Below are 18,227 nucleotides of genomic sequence, written 5' to 3'. Positions count from 1 at the left end.
TACGGATAGTTGCGCACAAGTTGAAAGTCTGTCTCTGTCACTCTGCTGCCTGCCAGCGGTGCGAGTAGCCAACTCCAGCTGCAAAAATATTCCGCTCAAGGTTAACCCCCGCCTTATTTCCTCTCAAGACTCCAAGAGAGGTTTAGCTTCTCGGAGGACAAGAGCTGCAGGGTCCTCTTCCTACCACCTCAGCTCCTCAAACTAAGGCAGCAGGGTAGGTAGTCACGTAGTGTAGGGTTGAGTTGTCATGTACGACGTACTCCGTACGGGATACTGATATGCGCGTTTGCTTCTCAGAAGCACAGCACAGCACAGATCCTGCAGGTAGACCGCCCGGGAGGCCCTCCGCGAGTGCGTTGCGCCGGCCGCCGCGATGTGCAGGTCGTGTCTTGGGGAACGGGACGAGTATGCGCGCCGGTTGCTTGCTGATTTTCTTGCTGCACTTTTTTTTCTTTTCTTTTTTCTTCTCGGGGGGTCGGGCTGTCGTATGGTTACAAATGAATGCTAATCGTCATTGCAACTTTGGGTAAGTGATCCGCCGAACACGGAAGATGCTGGTGCTCTTTTCGGGCTCTTGGTATTTCTTCAATCGGCGAACGGTGGAGGGCGAACCGGGACCATCGGTTGTCCTTTACGCAAGTGGGAAGAAGAGGCGAGACACAGAGAGAATTGTATTCCCGAGGGTCCAGGTCCCGTTAGTGTAGATGGCGAGTGGAATTATCGGGATCTGGATGCGGTTGAAGCCCGGGCGGAAAGGGGGTCGGCGGCTGATTGACGGCCGATGGCAGGACGATACAATCCACATGCGATCCGTTGGTCCGCATGGCGCAAATGTGTCTCGCGGTCGGAGGTCTGCAATGTACCCGCTGGTCGCATGTATCGAATTTATTTGAATCAATTCGGATCAACAGCAAAGAGTCCTAGAAGCGGCAGGCAAGTCGCAGGCCGCAAAGCAGTGAGTCGGGAGGGTTGGAGGGAGGACTTGGCCAGTGGTCTAGACGTCACTCGGTTCGCAGATGCTGCCCGTTGTAGTTGCTGTCACTGCCTCTCAAGTTACAAGTGACTTGTGAGTTTTGACGTTGTATTCCCTCGGCGGAGAGGTACTGCGCAGAAAGGGAGAGAGTGCGACATGATGTGCAGACGGTGGCTAGGCCCGCGAGATTGGGGGGTTTCATGGTGGACGAAAGCTGGAGAGCTGTGCGTGTAAGTGAGGAGAAGCGAGCACGTAGGCACCGTAGGATGCGCGGGACTGCAGGGAACAGGGCGATCCGTAGCGGCGATCAGCACTGTCAAGTTGTCGACTGTGTTGGAGTCTATGTGATGCTTGCTGTACAAGTGAGTGTGAGTGTTGTTGAAATGCCATGTTGCTTGGGCAGAGATGGGTGTCAGCCAAACGAACAGTAGGGACACTATCATTACCAGAGCAAGTAGCCTCAGCTCATTGCAAAGTGTTATTGTCGCAAGCTTTCCGTGGCATCTGCGCTTGCACATGTCAACTCCCCACAGTGGAAGATGGTATCCACTGGGATGCCGTCACCACAAGGCCCAAAAGTGACATGCTGCTGACCTGCTCGGTTCGGATAAATTAAGAACAGAAAAAGAAAGGGAGAAAAAAAAGAGGAGACAGACAAGGACCAGGAATAGAGAGAGAGAGAGAGAGAGAGAGAGAGAGAGAGAGATTGGAGATTGGATGAGATGTTGTTGTTAGAATCAAAGATGAAAATGTTACGAGAAGACGGCCACTTTGAAAATTCAACAGCAGCACGGGAACAGTCGGGAGGACCTTGGTCATGTATTTCACCATACAATTACTGCGGTGACGATACTTGATGACTACTCTCACGCACGTCGCTCGTCCTATTGGCTCCGGTCTGGGCCGAGCGGGTCCTCCCCTGCCCTGGGGCGGTTGGTTCCTGCCTCGTTCGATTCCCCCAGCGGATGGGCTGTTTGTCAATTTTGGCAGCGACGTTCGACACTGCACGAAAATCAGACCACCTGCCTCCACCGCACAGCATTCACCGCACACCCCCATCCTCTTCCTACACCCCCTCCCTTCCTCCCTTCTCACCACCAAACAGCAACAATCAGAGACCTACAGCCTACGGAGTATACCATCATCAACACTGAACACTCCAATACGTAGTACACCATTGACCATTGACCATCCACCATACCTTGCGGATACTCCATCGTCCACCACCCATCATATCGACACTTCATCTCTCAACCTTGGAACCAACACTCGCCAGTGCTGCATCGGCGCATTGCTGCCCCTTCATGTCCCGCCATGCGCCCATTATGCGCTCCATAGACCTCCAACGTGCCATCCCACAACCAAGGAACCCATCAGACTCAGCCTTAGCGAACTTGGCAATCTTCCCAGGCCCTTCAATAGTATCAATCTCTCCATTGGTCTACTTACTCGTGTTGCTGTCTGCCGTGCCTCTTGCGTCGAGTTCCGGCGATGCGTGCGATGCGAGGCAGTGCGAAGCGATTACGGATGACTCGTTGCATTACCACCGCCGTCATCCGTCAGACTTGAATTACCGTTGCCGGAGACCGGCGGGCCCTTGCTGTTTCCAGACACCCAACGCCCTGGACGCGAATCCTGTACGCTTCGGCTCCGTGACTCGGCATCCTCGGGCCTTGACTGAGCAACACCTCGGTCGCAAACGTCCGCTGCTCTCTCAGCCCTGCCAACAGCCAATTCTTGATTTTTCTTGCCTCGCCCAATAGTAGCCGGGCAGTGAGAGTATCTACTTTTGCTAGGTACCTACGCAGTAGGCAAAGTATCTTGCTCATTCCGAGTGAAGAATACTGGCAGCCGCAATCAGTGTTGGAGTGCTCGGCAGCATCAGAAGCCGACCACTCGGAACGACTGGGGACTCGGGAGGGACATGACCGCCAGCACAGCGCAAATCATCAACGTGTCTCTTGCCTCTTGGGTCGAGTGGCCCGGCACGCCTCGAGGCATGGCGATGCGCCCGACAAAAGCTTCGAATCCCCCTCCTTCCCCCTTCCTTGTTCGAGGGCTGACGAGACTGGCGACACAGCATGCCAGGGAAGTGGAATTCAGCTACCTACCTGCCACTACCTACGTACCTATTCGTATGGATACCTACATTAGGTGTCGGGCTGTTAGTGCCATAGGGGCAAGTCTCAGTGTGGGTGGGAGGGACCCTGGAGATCTCGATCGTCTTCTGCCTGCCGCGGGGCCACCTGTCAAACGGTCACCCACAGGAACAGGAACGAGACGCAACGGCTGCCAGGAGGTAGTGACAGCTTCAACAGACTGTCGTCTAGGATGTAGTCACAGACCCGCGAGGTCCTGTCTTGATCGTCGACAAGATAGCGAGCAACGACGTCAGCCATGATCCCACCAGTAGTCTAGGGAGCAGCACTGTCCAGGATGTCGTTATGCACGTCAGGAAAATAACATACCTAGCTGCCTGCTTGTTTTGTCTGCCTGGATACACGATAATCGTCAATGGCCTCAAAAGCTCCAACAGGATTTACCTTTTCCATCCAATCTGTCAGTCTGGACCGGCCCCATGCGCCGTTTACGTCCAATTAGGTAATGCCAGACGTCCAAGTTTGAACTCGAACAGCTTCACGACTCGACACCTCGCAGTCTCACACGCCCCTCCTTCCTACCGTAAGGTCTTAGGTCCTCCCCATCTCGGTCAAGATGGACAAGATCTTGGTTTTGCGCCCATGGTTCTTTGAGCTTTGGAGTCTTGGGCGCATTTTGTGACAGGCTTGGGTTCCTCTGGGAAGGCCGGGGGTCACGGGGAAGGGGGGGGGGTCCCCTGATTCAGATGCATTCCCACATCCATCGCACGAGATGGAAGGCACGTTCGGCACCACAACCAAGGTTGAGATATCCGATTTCCAAGGTTTTTTCTTTGATCTTGCTTCGGATGAGTCGCCAAAAGATTTGAACCGCAAACATATCGTCAGGTTGCATGCAAGATGATGATGACGGGTGTCCTAATCAAAAGTAGACCAGATGATCGCTATGAAGGGAAAAAAAAAAAAAAGGCGCGCTCGCTTCCGATGAGATGCGCCCCCCAATGGCCCCCCAATGGCCTCATGGAAACGGTTTCCTCCCCTCAATCTCGCAGTACCTTGTAAATCCATAGTAGGCAGTTTAGTCAAGATGGGCGTTCCGCAGAGTTGGCGACGGGCTGCGGATGGGCAAGTGCCGCCAAGGTCCCGAGGTGCCCCTCCATCGTTCTATTCTCTTTCCATCTCGTCGTGTGTTGACAGTTTTCCCCCTTCCGGGATTTGACGCCAAAATACACAGTACACGCCCCCCCCCCCGAGTCTCGGGCACCCACCCCCTGGACCTTGTCAGCCGCTCTTTTGCTTTTTCCCGCCTAGCTTGGTCTGGAATTAGGCGTGGCAGCAGCAGCAGCAAGTATCGAGTACCTCTTCCTGAATCTCTCCCTCTCAACCAAGTCCGAGGTTTAATACCAGTAAGTACCTAAGTTATCATCTTCGTTTCGTTTCGCGGACTCGACAGGACAGACTATGAACCTTTCTGCAGAGGACCGCTGTGTTTATGGACTACCTACTCGTGTATAGATTCAGTGCAGGTCTTGCATACAACGCTCTAACATATGCAGCATACGCAGTAGTGTCATAAGGGAGTGAGAAGAAGAGAGAGAGAATCGGTGCAGGGTAAAGGACTCAAGGAACGTATGTGTGTACCATGTACCCGTACCCTGTACCGTACAGATGGACCCTCCTTCGTGCATGTGTCAAAGAGACTCCCCACAGCACCTCTCATGTCAATCATCAGTCTTTCCCACCGTCGGATCCGTCCGCCCGTACCATTCACACTCTGTCGCCTACCGAGTACGCAGTATTGTCGACTCTGTATCCATACCGAGAGTCGTGGAAGTACTTTGGTCACATTTTCCTTTGGTCAACCACCCCGTGCTCGTATGACGAGCCCGTCCATCGCCAGTTTTGCTCGCCGTTCCAACCCGCGCCCGCCTTACCATCACGCCCCCCATGATCCATTCCTCCTCGTCCACCCTACCCGCATCCCAGCATTCGGACCTCAACCCCGGCTCATGGCCGATTTTCTTGGCCATTGACTCTCTTTACGTCTCTTTACGCCTACGCAGCACCCATGCTTCACCATGTCTTTTTTTTTTCGACTCGCTTTCTAGTATATAGCTTTGCCGTCCGTCTTGTTGTCTCCCCACCTGTCCACTCTCGAACCATCAGCCTCATCTAAAGTAACATCATACCTTACTCCGTACAGTACCTTACCAATATTGTCTTCTCTCGCCATCGGCATCTCGACACACAAACACACACACACACATATCTCAACACCGGCCCCTCGTCAACTCACTTCCCGAGTAACGCCACCAGCACCTCGCATCTTCAATCAACGACAATTCCTCCAGACCGGTCCATCGTCAGATTCCCCCCCTCACCTCCCACACCCCAGTCAACCTACCCCTCCATGAATCGCACCATGGCTCAACAACAGTCCTTTGATTATTATCAAGTACCTCCGATGCCTCAATCAATGGTATGTAGTCTTTTCTTTCCTCCCCTTTAAACCAACCTGTCATTCCCGACTTACACACGACGACTTGACCCAATTGGCATCAAGTCTCTCTCTCACACCTGCATAACCGACACTTCTTCCCCCGGCATCAGCGCCCAACTAACACTGCATCTCCAACAGAGCCCACCGGAGCTGTCTCCGCTCTCCTTCTACGACACCCAAGCCGACTTCAGCGCAGACTCGGCCCCGTCCCGCGGCTCCCCCGTCTCCCCCGTCTTCCCGACCTCCTCCTTCCAGCTCCCCACCGGCGGCGACTGGCCTGCCTACTTTGAGAAGCCCGCCCTCTCCCCGGACCTCGACGTCTTTTACGGCGAATCCTTTGGCAGCCCAATGTCCTTCCTCTCCCCCCAGAACCTCACCCTCAGCCCCAGCGCCAACCCGTCCGACCTCATGTCCGACGCCGTCGCCTTTGGCCGCGAGGGCATCAACGACACGCAGCCCCTCTTCCAGACCCTCGACGCGCCCGCCCGCCCACAGCCTCAACCTCGACCTCAAATCCAGCAGCCCGCAAAGTCGCCCCGTCTCGCCCGGACGACATCCGCACCCTCCTCTCGTCCTCAACAACAGCCGCAACAGCGCCAACAGCAACAAACACAAACACAAACACAACAGCGAACCTCCCCGCGCACCAACGACCTCAAGCGCAAATCCTCCGCCTCCTCCGCCTCCTCCCGCTCCGCCTCCCCCGAACCCCCCGCCCGCCGCACAAAACACTCGGAACCCTCCAAGAACCCGCACAACATGATTGAAAAGCGCTACCGCGTCAACATCAACGAGAAAATCATCGCCCTCCGCGACGCGGTCCCCTCGCTGCGGTGCGTCGTCCAGCACACCGAAAACCCGCACGCCGCCGCCGCCGCCGAGAGCGACGAGGCGATTGACGTCGTCGAGGAGTTGGGCGGGTTGATGCCCGCGCGCAAGCTGAACAAGGCGACGATCCTGAGCAAGGCGACTGAGTATATCGCGCACCTGGAGAAGAAGAATTCGCAGCTGTGGAAGGAGAACGAGGCGTTGGAGAAGAGGCTTGCGGAGGCGCAGCAGTGGCAGCGGGCGCAGGCCGAGGGACCTTTCTGGTCTTGATGGGTTGAGTGTTGTCCTTGCGCATAGTATCGAAGACGAAAGCCAAAGAAAGAGATGGAGTGCATCATAGAAGGGTGTTTACAAAAATCCAACCATTGGGTAGATGGAAAGAAGGGGGAAAAGGCGCGAGGTTTTCCGGCAGTTGACACTGTTTTTGACGACTTTGGAATTCTCTTTTCTTACAAGGGCGTTCTCTTACGGTACTTGGCGGGGAGACTCGATGGGAAGAAAAGGGGAAAACTGGATTGTTTTTGAAATGTATACCACGGGGATGATTCCATCATCAAAGAAGGCGTTTTACGGGTTGTTTGAGTAGGGATATTTGAAGAGGGTTTTTGGCGAGGTTTACCTGTCACCTGTCAAAGAAGAGACCATTGCTTTGCCTTGGGTGGAAGATTCAGAGGTATCATCTAGGAAAGGTGACCTTTGGTTTACCGAAATTCTCCGCTTTCTTGCTTCGCATGAAAGATGCGAATAATGAAGAGATATTTTGAACTACATTACATGCTTTGGGGCAGCTGTCTGTGAGGTCGGGGTAGCCCGAACCCTCAGTTACCATTATCTCAGTTGGTGCAGTCAGCTGTGCAGTGACCTGTATTTGCGTGTACAAATCTTCTGAATCCAATAAAAGCTGCAACAGTCTTGGTCCCCTCAAGTGACCCTTTCAGTGATCTCAATACCTCGAGCCCTTTATCCCCTCGGAGAATCCATCAGCACCATTGATAAAGCTCTGACCCTCCCCGTGGCCAACTCTTCAAGGGCTAGCGATGCTATCGAGACATCTTCAGTGTCCCGTGTTCTCCCAGCAGCCCCATCTCCGAGATTCGGCAAACTCCAGTGGCCCAAGGGAAAAAAAATACGCCTCCAACCCCCCGACACGCAGCCCGCCTCACCCTAGCGCGTGTGACAGTCCACTACCGGTAGCCCCCACCAGCGGAACCGAAGACGTCGGCCGAGGCACGATCCTTCGGCTCCGGGGTGTCTTTTCGGAACCCGTGGTCCGGCGTGCACTACCTAGAAGTAGCGTCCGCCGCTGCGAGCAGGGAAGTCAGTCGAATGATCCGATGTGAAAGGGCTGTCCCGACGTGAAGTAAATGGATAGGGTTGATCCGTCTGTCGAATCACGGGGCAAATACCTCTAGTTACCAAAGATCATTGGCTAGACCACATATCTAAGGTAAGGGCGGCGGTGTTTACTATAACTGTTTTCATAGCTGTGAGGGTCACGTAGAGCTTTACTAGTAAATGGGAATGGACTCGAGCAAAGTTTTGTGAGATTAGTTATAGACGTCGGTAACATCTTGAACAGCGTGATTAGGAGCCAAAGTGAAACAGAGAGAGAGAGACTGATGCAGGACAGTGTGAATGGGCCTTTGCAGTCTGAGCACCATCAGCAAAGGTCCATAATCTGGGCCACTGGTGTTCAACAGACTATAGATACTAGTCGTATATATAAGAGCATACTACATAATGCCGGCTATCGGGGCCTGAGAAGAAGTACGAGTCAGAGAGAGCAGGGTCTGTGACTACACGTGAGTTGAAAGCAGGAGGATGGCTGGACCATGCTACGAAGATCTACTATAATGATGCCGCTGAGTGTTTCCTAGGGAGATCAGTTTTGAAGCGAGCGGTGGAGTATTGTTATCCATTTGAATGTATACTAACCGACGATTGAGTTGACCTGCTCAGGAGCGCTGTACGAGAGCCAACGTCATCCATCCACAAGGGTAGACGGGAACAATACTCTTGTCCGAAGAAGGAGGGTCTGCTCATTCGAAGCCTTCAAGAGCTTTCGTAGTTTTGTTCCATTTATTCTGGCTTTGAGATATCTCAAGTTTGTGCGTGATGTTCAAAGTAGCATGAGTAGAATCATTGTTGGCGTGCTCTCCTTTGTCCATTGTGTGGATGATAGGTTTTGCAGACAGCTTTCTCTTACTGATTCTGGGTGAACCCGAACACCGGTATGATAATCAAAGATGAACCATCCTGACTGCCACAAAGCCGGTGACAACCTCAACATGTATAAGAGAACGCGACCCAAGATGTGGGAAGCAGCTGTAAGGTACATAGCTATCAGCGAAGACATAAACACACACACACCACACCACACCACACCCGCACAGACAAGGATCAACACAACTACACACGCTTGAGACCAAGACGCGAAATGGATCCTCCTCCCAGACGTCTCAGACTCGTTCCCAAGGTCACCTTCATTCTTTCATCCATCGCCATACACTATCAGGTCGTCAAATTCGTTTACAACAACCATACACCACATGATCTCCTGAACCCGTCCCTACTCTTCGTTCTACCATGTACAATATTCATCATCAGTCATGGTCTTGGGGTTCTGAGACACCACGCGTTCATAATTGCTCTAAGAAGGGAATTCGGGGTGATTGGTCTCTGGCTATTTTACTTTTTACCAGTCCTCATCCAAATTGTCTTGTGGCTGAGGTTAGCACAATGGGTCACTGCGACAGTTCCATGGCTGATAATATCGGCATTCAGGCTGTCCCCCATCGTTATACTGTTGTTTCTCGCCGTCCAGCTGTGGAGGAGGACAAGCAGACAGACCCAGCAGTTCCCTGCGCGCGAGCATCGGCTCGTGGCGCAACGGGTGGATGAGTTAGCCGATGGGCCTATTCACGTTCCGATGCAGGAGTTGAATGACAATTGGACATTCTGAGATGCTGTTTGATCGTAGAAGACTGAGTTGCTGTGGGGGGGACGTTTCTCATACTACAGATCTGAGACATAATACCACCAAGTTTGTGTTAATTCTAGTGAGGTTGTTTTGCTGCAAAGGATTAGTCTGATTCATTTCCCCCCTTGTGAACAACTTTTTCCTGACGCGGACTGCTGTAACGCAGCGTTGTATGCAAAGCCAGATTTTCATACGGACTTCCCGTGGTGGTCGACGGAGAGAACCAGACAACAGTCGATTTGGGTGTGGATTTCGCATGACGTCTAGAAACCCAGTCTCGAATATCGTCTGGCGACGGACCAGCTGTCGGAGATCCACGACGTAACTACGTGCTGCGCATCTGATCCATCCTAATCAGAACCATGTAGCCAGTGATCGATCAGTGGCGACATACTCTGTCGTTCAAGTGCAATCGCCTCACTCAGTTGCTCACCTTGTTAGTGCTTTTAGATCTGGTAAAGATGGGTAAGGTGAGCCGGGTGAGCATGCTGGCATCACGTTTGCACTAATCTCGTAGCTTACTAAATTATGAAATAGTTTTCGGGTAACTCGATATCTACAAGTAGAACTTTTGGAGGACTGAAGTAGGAGCAGCCACATTGATTTATGCTCCTAGTATTTAAAAACTGGAGGTAACTTAACACTCCTAGGAATGGGGGTGGGAGTAGTCTACAGATCCCAGGATTCGGGATGCAGTTGTAGTTTACTGTTATAAGAATTCAGGCCTGACAACTAACTATTAAAATTACTTACCCTAGGATTCGGGAGGCCGCAGCATATTTTGTCCTAGGAATCAATGTCACTCGCAGGGGTACATACCCTAGGAATAGTAACCATATATAGTGTACGAACTCCATAACTAAGGCGTCCTTTACAGAACTTATCCCTATTCCTAGTGAGGGTAGACCATATTTGCTTAAAAATTCCGAGATTGATCTTAGTAAATAATGGCTGCTACCCAAGCAAATGTATGACAAAATGAGTGAAAACCACAGTCCGATCGACGTATCCAATTCTGCCTATTCCTTTGTTTAATTAAGCCTGATAAACCTTTGGGACATGCTTCGCACTTCTGCAAGGTGCTTGAGGAGGCGAGATGTGGTTTTGTGGACAATTAACGGCGAAGAACCACTCATCGTCCAGCCCTCAGGTATCCTCACTTGCAGTGCGTCAAGTATTCTCCCATACTCAATCTGAGCAGCGCCAACACGAAGATAACTTCCAGAGCCTCTTTCTTCAGACACCAAAACAGCAAAAACGGCCAAATTAGTGGCAAAGAGTGGCACCATTAAGACACCTCGGTCTTGAGTTAAACTTTTTATCTCTTCTTCAGACCCTTCTAAGTCCAAATGAGATCCACTTTGGACGGCATCATCAGTGACACGGATACCAGCCACTTCAAACTCAGTGATTGTATCCCCTGCCCACTTGATGGAGTCAAGCATCAGAGGGATACATTCTAGCTCGATATGGCCCCTAGCCTGAAAAGCTGTAGTACCTACTTCCTCAGACGTTGGATACGTTAGAACCGTAGCAAAATGCTCTACCACGTCTTCCGAACCAAAAGGAAGAAATATTTCCCCTTCCACAGCCATCCAAGACCAACTAGGGGCACGGTAGGACGTGCTGCTTGATGGCCATTTTTCGCTGTTGGTACCAGTACGGTACCATGCAAGATCGTAGATCAATGTGTTCTTCCAAGTCCCGGCGATGTATTCGTTTCCCGTATATAATTCCACCATTTTGGCAACGCCACTAAAGGCGATGAGCTTATCCGTTTCGTTCGTCAGCTCGCACCGGGAGTACTGGCCAACAAGGAAGCTCCACGCCTCGCGAAAGTGTCGGTTCGCGGGCTCGCCAGGTGATTGGTCTCCGATGAGTGCTGATCTAATCTCGGATTTGGATTGAGGCACAACAAAAGAAGGTAACCCGGCGGGGAACATCTCGAGCGCTGTGAGCTCATTACATTCCCATGCCAACTGTCGTTTCCCGAAATGCAGCACTCTTGGAGCAAGGAACCGTTCTTGAAAAACCCATGCCCTTTGTATCAGTGGAGTCTCCTCGACCTCGTCGTTCCAGATTTCGCCGTCGATAAGCCAGTAGGACTTCCTTAGTCCATCAACCTCCATGATGACTTTCGTGGGGCGGAAAACATCCCATGGCTGCGGGAGATGTAAAGACTTGTCCCCCTCTTCCCCGAGGTGAGAGGCAGATAGGTTGAGCATGGAATTCGAATAAACCTTTTCCATAAGCAAGGCTTCAGTTTTCCAGTCGGATAGGTCCCGGTCCTGCTTTATGCATAGAGAGTCAATCCAGAGGTAGTGTATTCCAAGACGCCAGGAAAGCGCAATTGAGTCTTGGAAGACTCTGGGAAGTCTGGAAATATCCACAAATAATTTGAATCGTTCGATATTGTCAGAAGATAATTTGTCGTATGGAAAGTTTCCCCAACGATGGCTGAGAGTAATGTAAGGGTGGAGCGGCGGAGTGTCCTTCGTCAAGATGAGCCTTGCGCTCTGGCCTTCATTGCTGATATGCAGTAAGCGAGTTGGAAACCATTTCTCGCAGTTTTGATTTTGACACCGCTGGTGATTCCGTGTGCAATTGCTCATCCATCTTTTAAGAAGCTCAAGATTGTCGGCGTTGCTTGTGCAAGGCATCATGACCAGACCACTGGGCTCCAAGTAGTCTAAATTTTGAATCAGTCATTTTGAGCTATGAACAAAGACCAAGTGTATAGGCGAAGTAAATGTACCTTCAGGGTCGAGTAAGTTAACTTCAATGAAACATCCGTGTAGAAGGTCAGTGTCGGGTGGGCAAAGACTGATCTGGAGAACCCGGGGGTCTACACGATTGTGCGTATCTCGGGTATACTGGCAGTCAACTAAAAGAAATCGAATCTCAAGAGGTTCTCGTTGCCATTGATCAAAGAATGCCTTGTGTCGATCTGACTGCAGCCATTCCGACAACTTAGAGCAAATCCAGCATGTTTCGGCAGATGATGGACTGTAAGGTGGATATGTGCCGCTGCTGAGCTCTCGAGAGTCTGCCCCGAGACGCAGCCCGCGAATTGAGTTGGCGCAGAGTGTGCATATCCCCATAAATGCTTTTAATGAGTGTCTAAACTCAAGATATTTGTCGCACGACTTTGCCTTGAGACTTCAAAAGCAAAAGCAAAAGGTTCAAGAGAAGGGCTGATCAAGATTCGGCCTCGCAGCGTCTTGGGTTATCAGAACGGATAAAAAGCACTAAAGAATCGATTACAAGATGCCGCAAAAGGGGACGGACGCAACTTCATAAATTTCCGCGCTGGAAATGCAGAACCGGCAGATCAACTAATCCCGAATACTAATGATGCCAAGCCGCATGGCATGCACCTCATCACATAAATGGACATTGTTGGTGGGTTTGTCATCTCCAACAAGCTCTCCGTCAGCAGCATACATATTCAGCTGACCCCAATTGACGCTCCGAAAGCAGCGTATAGAACGCGCGCTCGATGGAACGTTAAATCCGAGCGCGGCATAGGGGGTCAGGAACACTAACCCTACTCCTACACGCCCCTGGGGCCACAAACAGACTTGGCAGATACATCACAATATATACTGATTTTGACCCCCAATTCAACAGTATGAACTTAGAGCGGCGGGTGATTGGCGTGTACTTGAGTATTAACGTGGCACAATCTGTGCAATCGCCTCCACCAACTTGCTCGCTTTCACGTGGTCGCGTTTAACTTATTTGCTGGGGTGAGTACTCCGTAGAGGTAGGCTACTATCCCAGGATATTAATGGTAACGGTACCTATCATTCCTGGGAATCATGGGTGCCGCTCACTGTTCCTAGGAATAGCAGACCCCTAGCGACCCTGGCATTGGTCTAATGGCTATCCAGGACTAGTGTATGCGGCGCAGCGTGCTTAGGCACAGAGGGGGTCGAGCCCTGTCAACGCCCCTCAATCCTAGAAGCGGGCCCCTGTTGGCGGTCCCCAAATCCCAGGAACACCGACCTGCTCCTGAGAACTGTTGACGCCCCCCAGTCCCAGGAGCATCAAGCTCCGTAACACCCTAATCCTAGGATCAGTAAACTGACCCTTATTAGCTCCCTCTCAGATTCCAGGAACTGCAAGCTGTTTCCTACCTTGAATCCTAGGATCTGCCCTTCTTAGCATACCATGAATCCTGCTCACCCGCTCACCCCGATCGCGCGGTCTTACGACGGCGGGTGATCCGGCCGCACTTGAACGATAGTGTGGCACTCGACTAAGTAAGCGTCCAAGTGCTGATGGACCCCGTATCGATAGTGTGAATAATGAAGTAGCGGTCATGCTCACTATCCAGCGAGCTTATCTCTCAGGTTCGCATCAAATTGAACTCTCGGTCTCTGAAGACTCCATGAGATAGCGATAGGGCAGCAGCCGTGGTCTTTGGGCTTGGTCTCGTAGCACCCGAAGCCTAGTTTGTGAAGCGGCAAAACTTGGTGCTTACCTTACTTAACTAGTCGTTGCATGTGTCAATGTCACCTCAAGAGAGCGCCAGTAAATACATCGTACACAAGCGTTCTGGCTTACATCCGAGTTGTTGCAGTGGAATTCCTGCGCTCAGGCGTGTGTGAACGTTGGCATGAGACCGACTATCGAGGCCTGTATATCGGCCCCAGGCTGCGAGTTCGTGTACAACCCGTAACGAGGCTATTCGGACACCTTCCAAACACCGGCCACGCCCAAAGATACTGCATAAAGACGTCCTACGGGTGACAGAAAAGTTGCGCTTTCTCGCAGTGCCAGTCGGCAGAAAGTGCATCCTGAAGCAAGCCTTGCAAGGAACGAGTAGTTGGATTCTTTCCAGACCGGTCACCGCTGCAAATATGGAATGATAGCCTTCTCGATGTACAAGAGTTTAGTTCATGTGTGGCGTAATCCAGCAAGGCCCGTCCCGGACCGTTAACTAAGCCTGAGGTCCCTTGTTCGTACATTAGAAAGCAAAGTCAAGTTGAAGAAGCGAGATGAGCGTTTCACATCACAAGAGAATATAATGATCACATCTGAATCCACGCCCATGCCCTAGACAATTTCCGTCTGATCGTTGCAATTACACTAAATCTAATGGATAGATCATGGGCTAAACATTCCTAAAGCGGGTAGGTATTTCCGCCATGCACCGCGTAAATCCCACCTTGTCTGAAACTCTCTTTTGACGACGCTCACCAGTCCTTAGCAGAGACATGCCTAACACAGAGCACAGTCGCAGGTATCAAGCAAGAAAGGGGTCTTTTGAGACTAGGTTGGACAAAGCTCTGCATGGGTGGCAAATGAAAGGACGGCTTGCAAAACTGATCATTGGCGAGAACATATTTGTCTTGGAGGTGTACAAAGTCGTGGCTACCTTTGTGAGCCTCTACAAGTTACGCGACGCCTCTTCATTCTGACTCTTGTAACATCTTCCAATATTGTGTCTTGGAAGTTTGAGAAAATTGGAGGTTAAGGAGACGAGGTCACTGTATAATCAGCTCGTAGCCTTCAATGAACACGGTGATCAGAAGAAGTAGTAAATTCGGATGAAGTGGGCTTCGTTCTTCTGATCGGATTCGCCCCTTGACAGGGGCATACCAATGACTATGAGCTGGGCTACATTTATTCATGTTTTCAGCAATCGGAACCTTGAGGCGGTCTACTAGCTGCCATATTACACTGCCTGAATAGGCGAACCTCGTTCTCCGCGAAGGCCCCAACAATGGAGTGCATAACGCCATGGTTGTTGAAGAGAACGAGGTCACCCTCCTCCCAATCATGAGGATACACGTATTGCGGGCTGATTGCTGGTCGTTGCAGTCTGTAAATCAACTCTCTGACCTCTTTCAAGTCCTCCATTACCGTTCCATCCTTAAGATGGATCCTGCGCGCCGGCGTCGGGTACACCATCATGGCAAACTTTCCCGTTACCGGATTCTTCCATGCCATAGGGTATCTCCTGATCTTTTCCTCCTCAATCTCTGGGAGCTGATCTTCAGATATCTCTAGACCTTCTGAAAAAAGACCTAGGCCATTTGACCTCGCCTTCGCCCTGCTCATCCAGATGTACGGGTGTGGGCTGTACTCGACCGTGCTGGTCTTAACAAACTCCTGATCCTCCTCCGATAGTAAGTCAAACATGCGGTATCCGCTGATGAAAGCTGTCGTTCCCAAGGGTACTTCTAGCTCGTCTCCAGTCCCGTCGTCGTAGCGACAGATCTGCCGCCGCCCCTTAGGTACCCTGCAAGCAAAGAGTGATGTGACGAGAGGCGGGTCCAGGTTGTACATGGCCGAGTCAATGTGCCATCGGTAAAAGTGGGTATAATCGTAGTCCTCAGCTTCCGGAATAGGATGCTTATGAAATGTCTTGTGGTGAGGGTGTGTGAGCTTGAGATTCTCCAGTCCTTCGAACTCGACTACTGCGCCGTGGCCGATGACTTGCACTTGCGGCTGAGATGGCAGGGTGGTTAGATCCTTGTGGAGGACGCTGCGTTTGTCGATGCGGGAACCATGGCTGTATGTGCTTGCTTCAGGGTCGAATAGGCGGGTGAGTTCGTATTGGGCTTTTGGTGAGAGGTTGTGCTGGCCTTTGATCAGGACAACGTTGTTGTTATAGAGGGCTTCTCTGATAACTTGAAAACTTTCATCTACGCATATGGTTAGCTTGATGAGTGTGTTTGCTTCTGGACACATACACTTACCATCGATGTGTTCGAGATCAATCCCCGAAAGTTCGGCTCCAAAATCGACAGCTGATTTCTCAAACGGCTTGGGAAGAGGGGAAATCTCAACTCCTACGGCTGCCATGATAAAATTCAGGAAAAAGTAAGCGATGATTCGTGTTCAAGGAGTTGGATTGAATATTCCCTGAAAGAGGGACACTTGGACTTCATCACCGTATATATATCAACCGAAACGTTCTTTCAGAGATGCATCTGGCTAATGCGGGCGAGTTGCACAAACTGGCCCGCCTCTCTGTGTGCCCGGAGATAATCGACGGAAACAGTGTTTGGACCATTCCTGTGCCGTGCGGGTGACATGAAGGACTCGCCCGCATGCATCTCATTGCTTGGCCAATGAGAGACTGTGACAATACGATTACTACGCGTCACTGTGTGTTACGTGACAGGAGAAGGACAGAACTGGCGATGCGGAAGAGCGTGTTCAACTCACCCGCTCCAAATTGGCAGAAAGTTTAAAGTCGCCGATGTAAAGGTAAGACTGGTTGGCTATAAGTTCATGCGGCTACCCGGGCTCATGAACGGCTCATCAACCAACAGACTCAATCAATTCTATTCTTTAGCCCTGTCAACTTCATCGTGTTGATCATACAGTTACAATGGGCAGCCTAACTTCCCCATCTCAAGGACTCTCCTTCAGGGAGCTCCCGACCTCCCTTCGTGAGTCTTCTTTGATTGGGGCCGAAGTTCACCTGCCCTCATCAATGGATGTCCTGGACGTAGACGCTTTGTCAGAAAAAGAACTCGAAACCTTCAGAAGAGCCCTGTTCGAAAACCAGGTCGTGGTCATCAAGAATCAGACGGGCATCGCGCCTGAGACTCTGCCTAAGCTGACCAAAGTCTTCGACCCGACTGCGACTGATATTCATTCTGCTGGCGAGAAGGCCGTTAGTGACCCCAGGAATATTCTTTCGGCATACAAAGCAGGAAGAATTCCAAGAGCACCGCAAGTAGGCATCATCGGCAGCGGCAAGTTTAAGAACTATGAAGGAGTTGAAGAGTTGGAGGTGATCCATCTGGTATGCCTGAAGCCTATCGTTGATTAGCTAATTAATCGAATTTTGGAAACCGCAAGCCATTGGCGATCTGAGCTAATAAGTCCGGCCAGGATCATACTTTGTTTCATGAGAAGCCTCTGTCGGAGGAGGAGCTAGGCAATGGATATACCCGTCCATACCGGTGGCACATGGACACTCCCTTCTACCAGCGTTTGCCTGGCGAAGTCACCATCCTTCACGCGGTTAAGGTGCCTAACCTGCCTGATCAGAAACTCAAATTTCCAGACGGGAAAGAAAAGAGCATTGCTGCTGGATCCACAGCCTGTAAGTCTAGTACTAAAATTCGCACTCTGAAGACGCATGATTGACCTTTTCGTCAGTCTTCTCCGGGGCCCGGGCATTTCAATTGCTGACCCCGGCTGAGCAAGAGTTTGCTCTGAACACGACTGTAACATACGCTCCTCAAGCCTATGAATACATCAGACAATGCAAAGCGACGGAAGACGGATTGTCAATCCCAACAATGGGGAAAGAGGTTCCCATAGAGCAACTCTCTGAATGGTCTTGGAAAAATGTTGCCGAACATCCCGTAAGTCACCTAATTCTATCTGGATTCTTCTCAACGTTGTACTGACAAGCCTCAGATGGTCTGGCGCAACCCGTTGAACCCCGACCGACCATTTCTCCAGGTTCATGGTTGCTGCGTATTCAAACTGACAACTCGGGATCCGGCGACGGGCGAAGTAACAGTCGTAGATGATGTCGCCAAAGTCCGCGAGATCGTCTACGGCTTCCAGAAGAGGATATGGGCGGCAGAGAATATCTACGCTCACCGGTGGGAGGAAGGTGATGTCGTGATCTTTCACAATCGCGGCGTCATGCACAGCATCACAGGACAATTGTCTCAGTATAAGGAGGACGAGGAAAAGAAGAGACTGATGTGGCAGTGTACGATGACTAGTGGCACGGCGCCGCAGCCGTTCCGAAAACAGCCTGGGGTTGTTGAGACTGGGTTCGCCAAGGCGGCATGAAGATTAGAGCTAGTCTGTACCCAACTAATTCAAGTCATAATAACTTGCTGTGTCTTTGATTGATTCGAT

The 18,227-nt window shown here is 51.2% G+C and overlaps 6 protein-coding genes across 6 annotated transcripts; 3 read left to right on the top strand and 3 right to left on the bottom strand.

Moving 5' to 3' along the window:
* Positions 1–1,053: 1,053 nt before the first annotated feature.
* CPAR01_14876 (uncharacterized protein) lies at positions 1,054–1,558 on the bottom strand (the record flags this gene model as incomplete). Its single annotated transcript, XM_060499126.1, has 2 exons — positions 1,054–1,477; positions 1,524–1,558. 2 exons carry the CDS (start codon positions 1,556–1,558, stop codon positions 1,054–1,056), a joined length of 459 nt encoding a protein of 152 aa, XP_060342051.1.
* Positions 1,559–5,494: 3,936 nt separating this feature from the next.
* Positions 5,495–6,670, top strand: CPAR01_14875 (helix-loop-helix DNA-binding domain-containing protein; the record flags this gene model as incomplete). Its single annotated transcript, XM_060499125.1, has 2 exons — positions 5,495–5,551; positions 5,711–6,670. The coding sequence occupies 2 exons, from the start codon at positions 5,495–5,497 to the stop codon at positions 6,668–6,670; spliced, it is 1,017 nt and encodes a 338-aa protein (XP_060342050.1).
* A 2,167-nt stretch (positions 6,671–8,837) lies between these two features.
* Positions 8,838–9,640, top strand: CPAR01_14874 (uncharacterized protein; the record flags this gene model as incomplete). Its single annotated transcript, XM_060499124.1, has 3 exons — positions 8,838–9,037; positions 9,103–9,297; positions 9,547–9,640. 3 exons carry the CDS (start codon positions 8,838–8,840, stop codon positions 9,638–9,640), a joined length of 489 nt encoding a protein of 162 aa, XP_060342049.1.
* A 771-nt stretch (positions 9,641–10,411) lies between these two features.
* CPAR01_14873 (uncharacterized protein) lies at positions 10,412–11,509 on the bottom strand (the record flags this gene model as incomplete). Its single annotated transcript, XM_060499123.1, has 1 exon — positions 10,412–11,509. One exon carries the CDS (start codon positions 11,507–11,509, stop codon positions 10,412–10,414), a length of 1,098 nt encoding a protein of 365 aa, XP_060342048.1.
* Positions 11,510–14,913: 3,404 nt separating this feature from the next.
* Positions 14,914–16,196, bottom strand: CPAR01_14872 (TfdA family Taurine catabolism dioxygenase TauD; the record flags this gene model as incomplete). Its single annotated transcript, XM_060499122.1, has 3 exons — positions 14,914–15,005; positions 15,068–16,036; positions 16,091–16,196. 3 exons carry the CDS (start codon positions 16,194–16,196, stop codon positions 14,914–14,916), a joined length of 1,167 nt encoding a protein of 388 aa, XP_060342047.1.
* A 532-nt stretch (positions 16,197–16,728) lies between these two features.
* Positions 16,729–18,158, top strand: CPAR01_14871 (TfdA family Taurine catabolism dioxygenase TauD; the record flags this gene model as incomplete). Its single annotated transcript, XM_060499121.1, has 4 exons — positions 16,729–17,148; positions 17,238–17,451; positions 17,508–17,716; positions 17,772–18,158. 4 exons carry the CDS (start codon positions 16,729–16,731, stop codon positions 18,156–18,158), a joined length of 1,230 nt encoding a protein of 409 aa, XP_060342046.1.
* Positions 18,159–18,227: the final 69 nt, after the last annotated feature.

This window comes from Colletotrichum paranaense, assembly GCF_030867605.1.
Source record: "Colletotrichum paranaense strain IMI 384185 chromosome Unknown Scaffold_17.1, whole genome shotgun sequence".
Taxonomy (NCBI): domain Eukaryota; kingdom Fungi; phylum Ascomycota; class Sordariomycetes; order Glomerellales; family Glomerellaceae; genus Colletotrichum; species Colletotrichum paranaense.
This window is presented reverse-complemented; position numbering and strand designations above follow the sequence as displayed.